Source organism: Protomyctophum parallelum (assembly GCF_964188405.1).
Source record: "Protomyctophum parallelum genome assembly, chromosome: 20".
In the NCBI taxonomy this organism is placed as follows: domain Eukaryota; kingdom Metazoa; phylum Chordata; class Actinopteri; order Myctophiformes; family Myctophidae; genus Protomyctophum; species Protomyctophum parallelum.
The window spans coordinates 20677230-20684683 of NC_139718.1; the positions used below are offsets into that span (position 1 = coordinate 20677230).

Here is a 7454-nt window from a genome sequence, read left to right on the forward strand (position 1 = left end):
TTCCTGTGTACAGGTTTACTATTTGCTTGTTAGCAGTTTCTTTTTGTCTCCACCAGGCCGAAGGCATGGGGAGAGATGAGAGTATGTTTTGCACTCTGTCCGTGTGTGCATCCGTCCGTTACCAGCTAATCTCCGGCAACGTTAACCCGGTCGATGCCAAACTTTGCACACACACTCCCTAGATGCCAACAATGAACCTCTGCCCCACATTTTCCAGAACGGCGTGTTATAGCGCCACCAGGAGGCCGACTTTTGTAAAACACATTTTTTTATATTTTGCCAAAAATATTTCATAAAAAAAACAGTCATGAACAGTTGATTGCACGTTTATAATCTTTTTATGACATTTTATTTGAAGTGGTTTAATTACAACACTGTGAAGAGAAGACTTTATTAAAGAGCAACACTGTAAAAAAAAAAAAGTGTAACTATTTAGTAAATATATTAGTAAACTAATACAAAAACTACATAAAAAGTTTGTAGATTTTACTCATTGGGAGCCAGATGTGGACCAATCATTTGCACCACATGGAGCAGCTGTTGCAGCATTTGGACCCGTTGTGCACTCAGAGACAGACATCTTTCCAAAGCAAGCTAAGATCTGTGTTGCCTTTGATGCCTAAAATCGCAGCAAAGATTTTCAGCCATTGGGTCAGCTCAATGTCACGATTTGATGTACCTTCACTCAGCATTATAGATACGCAAATGGCTTTTTAAGATCCCTTCTAAAACTTCACGAGGACTCAGTTGAGCGTCCACACCTCTACATAAAGCAAAGCAAAGTTCTTTGTTTACCCAGGGAAGTGGACTAAGCCAAGGACTTGTTTACAGCCACAACCCTGCTCATAGAACATTTCATGGTAGGGGTTCAATGCCTTGCTCAAGGGCATTTCAGCAGTGGTAATTTTAACAGTGCCGGTCCGGGGATGTGAACTGGTGACCTTCCGGTATCAAGACCGCTCCGCAAACCGTTCGGCCACCGCTTGCCCCAATCAACATTAGGACTCAGTTGAGTGTCCACCCCTCCACATCAACATTAGGACTCAGTTGAGCGTCCACTCCCTCCACATCAACATTAGGACTCAGTTGAGTGTCCACTCCTCCACATCAACATTAGGACTCAGTTGAGCGACCACCCCTCCACTTCAACATTAGGACTCAGTTGAGTGTCCACCCCTCCACATCAACATTATAGGACTCAGTTGAGTGTCCACCCCTCCACATCAACATTAGGACTCAGTTGAGCGTCCACTCCCTCCTCATCAACATTAGGACTCAGTGAGTGTCCACCCCTCCACATCAACATTAGGACTCAGTGAGTGTCCACCTCCACATCACATATAGGACTCAGTTGATGTCACCCCTCACATCAATTAGGACTCAGTTGAGTGTCCACCCTCACATCGACTGTGCAGTGTCCACCCTCACATCAACATTATAGGACTCAGTTGAGCGTCACCTCCACATCAACATTAGGACTCAGTGAGTGTCCCACCCCTCCACATCAACATTAGGACTCAGTTGAGCGTCCCACCCCTCCACATCAACATTAGGACTCAGTTGAGCGTCCACCCCTCCACATCAACATTAGGACTCAGTTGAGTATTAGGACTCAGTTGAGTGTCCACCCCTCCACATCAACATTATAGGACTCAGTTGAGTGTCCACCCATCCACATCAACATTAGGACTCAGTTGAGCGTCCACCCCTCCACATCAACATTATAGGACTCAGTTGAGCGTCCACCCCTCCACATCAACATTAAACAGGAACAAACATTCTTGCTCTTGCTGAGTAATTGCAAGTTACACTTACTTACTGCATTAAAGTAAATTGCTCTCAAGTAGCCTACTGTGGTAATTATCTGGGATATGCAGGTGTGTGACCTTTAAGTTCTGTTCCTTTGGTCCCTTGCAGTCAGCATGGAACAGTCTATCATGATGTGTGGTTCAAATATCACAACTCATCCAGTGAGTTTCTTTCTTATTCTTATTTCTTATTTACAATCCCAGTTGCAATTTCTGTTTTATTTCCTTCCTAGTGTTGAGACAGTGCATGTTTTATTTCCTTCCTAGTGTTGAGACAGTGCATGTTTTATTTCCTTCCTAGTGTTGAGACAGTGCATGTTTTATTTCCTTCCTAGTGTTGAGACAGTGCATGCTAAATACTGTTGTTACGTTTCTCACCACCTTGTCATGTTTTTGCGACTGTAGGTCGCAGATTACTATTAAAACCTGCAAAACCTGTCAGTCCGTCCGTCGTTCTGTCTGTCAGTCCCTCACACCTCGTGACACGCCTGTACACTCAAGACATTGCCCCCGCTGCCACACTTCTCCATATATGGAGCTGACCTGTTCTCACATTCCATATGTTGATCTGACCCCCCATGCCAAAGCAGTCTGCTGTCACCCAGGCGGATGCGTGCTTCTCGCCCTCAGGGCGTCTTACTGGTATTAAGGCTGTTAGGACAGATGAGTTACTTATAACTTTCCCTAATATCGTTCATATTTTTAAGGTGAACTTTGGGAAGTCGGTTCATGGTCTGTGGTGGAGAGTAACCAAGTACAATTCTTGAGCACTGGCATCGTCCATTTTCAGGCTGACTCCTCTGCACCAGCTATGCAAATTGTCAGTGACGGTCAAAGATGCATCAGGAAACTAATAAATGTGAGTCATGTCGGCAATAAATGACTTTTTAGTAGTTTTTACACTCTGTCTCTTATAGGTGACTAATAATGTACAAGGTCACAGATGCTCTCGCGTGGTACTATAAGTGCAGCACTGGTGCACAAGGGTGAGACGACACAGGTGGGGATCTTGCGGTATAGATACTTAAACACAGTGGGTGGTTACCTGCTGTCTTCATTGTTTTCAATGATCACACAATGGCGTGATTTATTATAGCGTAAACTACATCCCTCTACGAATGGTGTAATTTCCATATCAGTCAGTCAGTCAGTCAGTGAGTGACATTTGCATTTCTAAAAAGAAAATGGAAATGGGTTACGTGAACAGCAACATGCATACTTTAATAAGTAAGGAGCTTGTTCCGGGAAACCTGCATTTACAGTACATTAAAGGGAGCATACTCGTTATATACACAGTGGCGTTCCTCAGAACACAGCCAGACGCACAATAATTAATAACTTGCTGTTATGAATTTAATAGGTGCCATAAAGGTCGCACAGGAGGGGGTAACGGAGGGGATCAGCTGGATAGGCTAGCAAATATCAGAGCAGAAGGGTTGGTCTGAAGGGGGCAGGGTAGTGATGTAAAGGGTAAGTGGGCTTGGAGGGCGCAGGTGAAAGAGCTATCAGAGAGGGTCCAGGGTTGAGTCTATTACGTTCACCCTGGCAGATGCAAAAGATTCAAAGACACATACAGCATATATATAGCTGTGTATTTTTGTAGCTGAACTTGAAACTAGCCCAACTTTTTTGTATAGCTTTGTAGCTGTTGTAGCAGCTACAAACGTAGACTGTATCTTTGTATCTTCATGTCGCTGGCTTCCATTGACAAAGAATGGTAGACTGTATCTTTGTATCCGCCCGTGTGAACGCAGCATATGGGCACCCTCAGTTGAGCAGGCAGGACTCGTAGGTGGGCACCATGTATTTGATGTTGATGAAAGCGTCCTCTCCCCCATATCGCTCAAATACCTCCAGAGTCTCCTGGATGAGGTCGCCGATGTTCTCTCTTTTCTGCTGACTGTAGTCAATGCCGTCTCCAGAGTTGACTGGGAGAGAGAGAGAGAGAGAGAGAGAGAGGCAAATAAAGCACATCATTTGCAACTGTTCATAATACATATTCTATTTTGCATTACACCAAATTTGTGGGGAATCCTAATCAGTGCAACATGATCAGCGATCAGCAACATATGTGACCACTCTATGCAGCCGTAAAATATACATTCATGTTTCCAGCTGATTTACAAACCCGACAGCGACACCAAATCTAATTTGTTCATCTTGGCCAGTTGTGACCAAATGGCACTAAAACAAGGTTAACTATATGAGTTGAATGAACACTGGGGGATTTACAGTGCAGCATTTAACTGCTCAAGGTAAAGTTTAATGAGGCTTGTTTACAATAGGGTCCACCATTTTCAATTCATCAGAACATTTAGAGACGTACAAATATACACTTCTATATAGCCAAAATCAGGAAATCATCATAAAGGAGGTAAAAAAGGAAAAAAACATATACAGTGAGGGGAAAGAGGGGTGGGTGGTGGATTCAGATTTTACGGGGGCCAGTTTCGAATTGCAGCCGTCCGTAGGTGCCCTTTGACTTGAGAGAGGTTTTGAAGGAGTCAAAGGATTCGCATGTCTTAATGACTGTTAGTAGGGCACAGGAGCGAAATTAAATTATGATTATTAAAAATATATAGATTTTCAAATGTATTGAATAGTTAATAGAAATACAAGGTAATATATGCAGAAGACATTATAATGCTCAACGTGATTGTATTTGTTTATTGTTGGTGGTGCTGCTGCATAATTGTAGCCTGCTTGTAGCCTTTTTCAACGCATCACTGTGTTTATTGGTGAGTATTTGTTATACATATAGGGGTGTTGGAAAAAGATAAAGTGCCCCCTTTGGAAAAATGTATGCCCCTCTGCTGATTTGTGCCTGGACTGGCGTGTGTGCGTGCATGTGTGAGTATATGTGCGTGTTCACAAAAATAGGTGGAATGGCAAATGGAAATGAACAGCACACAACCACATAGCTCGTCCACAAAGGAACTTGTTATTGAGAAAGCATTCCTCAAGTACCCACACACACACACACACACACACACACACACACACACACACACACACACACACACACACACACACACACACACACACACACACACACACACACACACACACACACACACACACACACACACACACACACACACACACACACACACACACACACACACACAGATCACAACTTTATCAGCACACAGCAACTGCCAATCTCCCGCTATGGCTCTAAAGGCTCAGAACACTTTTCAGAGGGAGGTAAATATAGAACAGAATGTGGTCTGAATGCTTAGCATGCACACACTGCCAAGATGTACACGCACACACTCACACACATACTCATGTGCACTGCACATAACAAACATGCCTAGTACCCACATAGAGATGTCATGCAAGCACGCACACGCACACGCGCACACACACACACACACACACACACACACACACACACACACACACACACACTACACAAAATGCTGTTCAAGGAAATTGTGCTGGGGGGAAGTCAAGGGTTTATTTCATGAGGGTGAAGCTATAAATTGAAGCAAAGTAAAACACTGGTCATTGGACTCAAGACATTTGTTTTATGGGTGGAACACGATCAAAACTCATATCACTGAGGAGAGGAGAGGAGAGGAGAGGAGAGGAGAGGAGAGGAGAGGAGAGGAGAGGAGAGGAGAGGAGAGGAGAGGAGAGGAGAGCAGAGGAGAGCACTCCTAATTAGACCTGGAGAGAGGGGACACAAAGCCTCCTCTGGCCCGCTGCTTTCACTCTTTCACTTTACTCTTTTCTCTCTACCTTTCACAATCTCTCCTTTCTTCTTCAATCTCCATCCTTCTCTCTCTTCCTAGCAGCCCTCCACAGTCGCCTCATTAAAACACAAAGGGAGCCAGTCCCATAAAGCATGCTGTTAGGCGGTAACACGTCTATAAGTTCCCAGTCCGCCTCACTGCTCATTGCCATGGACTCATTTTTCCTGCTCTCTATATGAGAAGAGAACAGCGGGGGAGAGAATCAGCATGAGCCTCAGCTCTGATTGCTTCATTTTCTGTGGTGTTTGTATTTCTGAATCAAAATTATGCAGATCTACAGAGGACTGAATAGGCACGACTATACTATTTACATACTGTTTAGGGCATGTGATTGTAGGTGAAAACCTTTAAAACCTATCCAACCTATCTGCGCAAGACTAACCTCGCATCACCAGGCATCGGAGGAAAGCCTGGTCTGTGTTACAAAATTGCTGTGTGAACCGGTCTGGAGTGGATGATATCGTTACGTCATGTTGTAATATTGTTTTGTAGTCATCAGGCGAGAAGATTCATCCGGAACTTCCATTTCCCTCAAACCGGAAGAATAACAATAAAAGGTCTCTTAGCTGCTTTTATTGAGAAAAATCATGACGTAGCGATATCATCCGCTCCCAACCAGATCATAAACCCGAAAAGGAATGCTGCCCAGCAAGACAGGTGTAATGTGGACAATACTAATCCAAAACTAAATATCACTATATGTGAAATAAAAATCACACCAGTGAGGGGCGCTCTTATCATCATACATCATATCATTCCGGCCAAACACAATTTGCGTCCTCACCTTCGACTTCAATGTTTATGTTTACAAAATAACTCAAAGCTGGCCATTCATTGTCAATGTTGTGTTTGCACAAACCCTCAAAACTGGACATAGGAGGGGCTAGTGCCCCTCAAAAATAGAAAACAGCCTAGGCAACTCATAGTTATTCTTCTTACCACCAAATAGCACAGTATGCAAAATTACATGCAGTATTAATGCTGTGACACATTATGAGCTTGTAGTTGTGCTACTTTTGGTGTGTGACACTAGCGTGCAACTAAGTACAAATCCAGCATTCCTGTGCTGAAGGAGCACTGCTCTGAAATGTGACAGTTTAACGCTGATAAATCATGTCTACTCAGGGAGTTTGCCACCCAGAATGTTGTCTTTCACAGTGTGTTATATGTCCTGTCCAATTCCAAACCTTTTTCATTGCCTGAGAAAATAAAATATTTAGACCTTCTTATACTGTGCAAATTAGGGTGGATTGTGGAAAAAGGGCTGTGTGTGCACAACATAGACTGTAAAAAATATGGACAAAGCGTTCCCCGGGTCTAACATGAACGTAAAATGAAGCCTGAAATTCCTTGCACTCTAGTCTAATGCACTGTAAGTCGCCATCTTTCTTGATCCGTTCTGGTCCAGCTGGCCATTGGCTGGCCCAGACAACGAGGCGGGACTTCCCCCCTTCTTCTCTGTTGGTTTTTATTTTGACTCGAGTGGGTGGGGGATCCCGATCATAGACTGTAACGGTAGCCACGCCCCTCAGAACATACGCAACTTTATGGTCATTTCTTTTATAAATGGGACCATAATTTTCCAAAAAGAATATTATGACATTAGAAATGAGACTTTAAACTAGTGACTGGAAGCAGAAAGTATTCATGACCATGTTTATTAAGGTAATACAGTCTAGGTGAAGTTGGGCCCAAATACATGGGCCTCTATGGAGCTATGGGGCTTTTTGGGTCCAGTCCAGCGCCACAACAGGCCATTATATGAACTTTCAGGAAGTCCCGATTTCAAAGTCACGAAATATCTGGCTGACTGCCCCCCTGGTGCACAAGCATGTTTGCATGCATGCGTGTGTGTGTGTGTGTGTGTGTGTGTGTGTGTGTGTGT

At 43.8% G+C, this 7454-nt stretch overlaps 1 protein-coding gene across 1 annotated transcript in view; it reads right to left on the reverse strand.

The window, feature by feature from the left end:
- Positions 1–3103: 3103 nt before the first annotated feature.
- pacrg (PARK2 co-regulated) overlaps positions 3104–7454 on the reverse strand; it is a 191487-nt gene continuing 187136 nt past the window's right edge. The window contains exon 5 of the mRNA XM_083791936.1: positions 3104–3736. Coding sequence (XP_083648062.1) covers positions 3576–3736 — 161 coding nt within the window. The 3' untranslated portion in view covers positions 3104–3575. The remainder of the gene's footprint in view (positions 3737–7454) is intronic.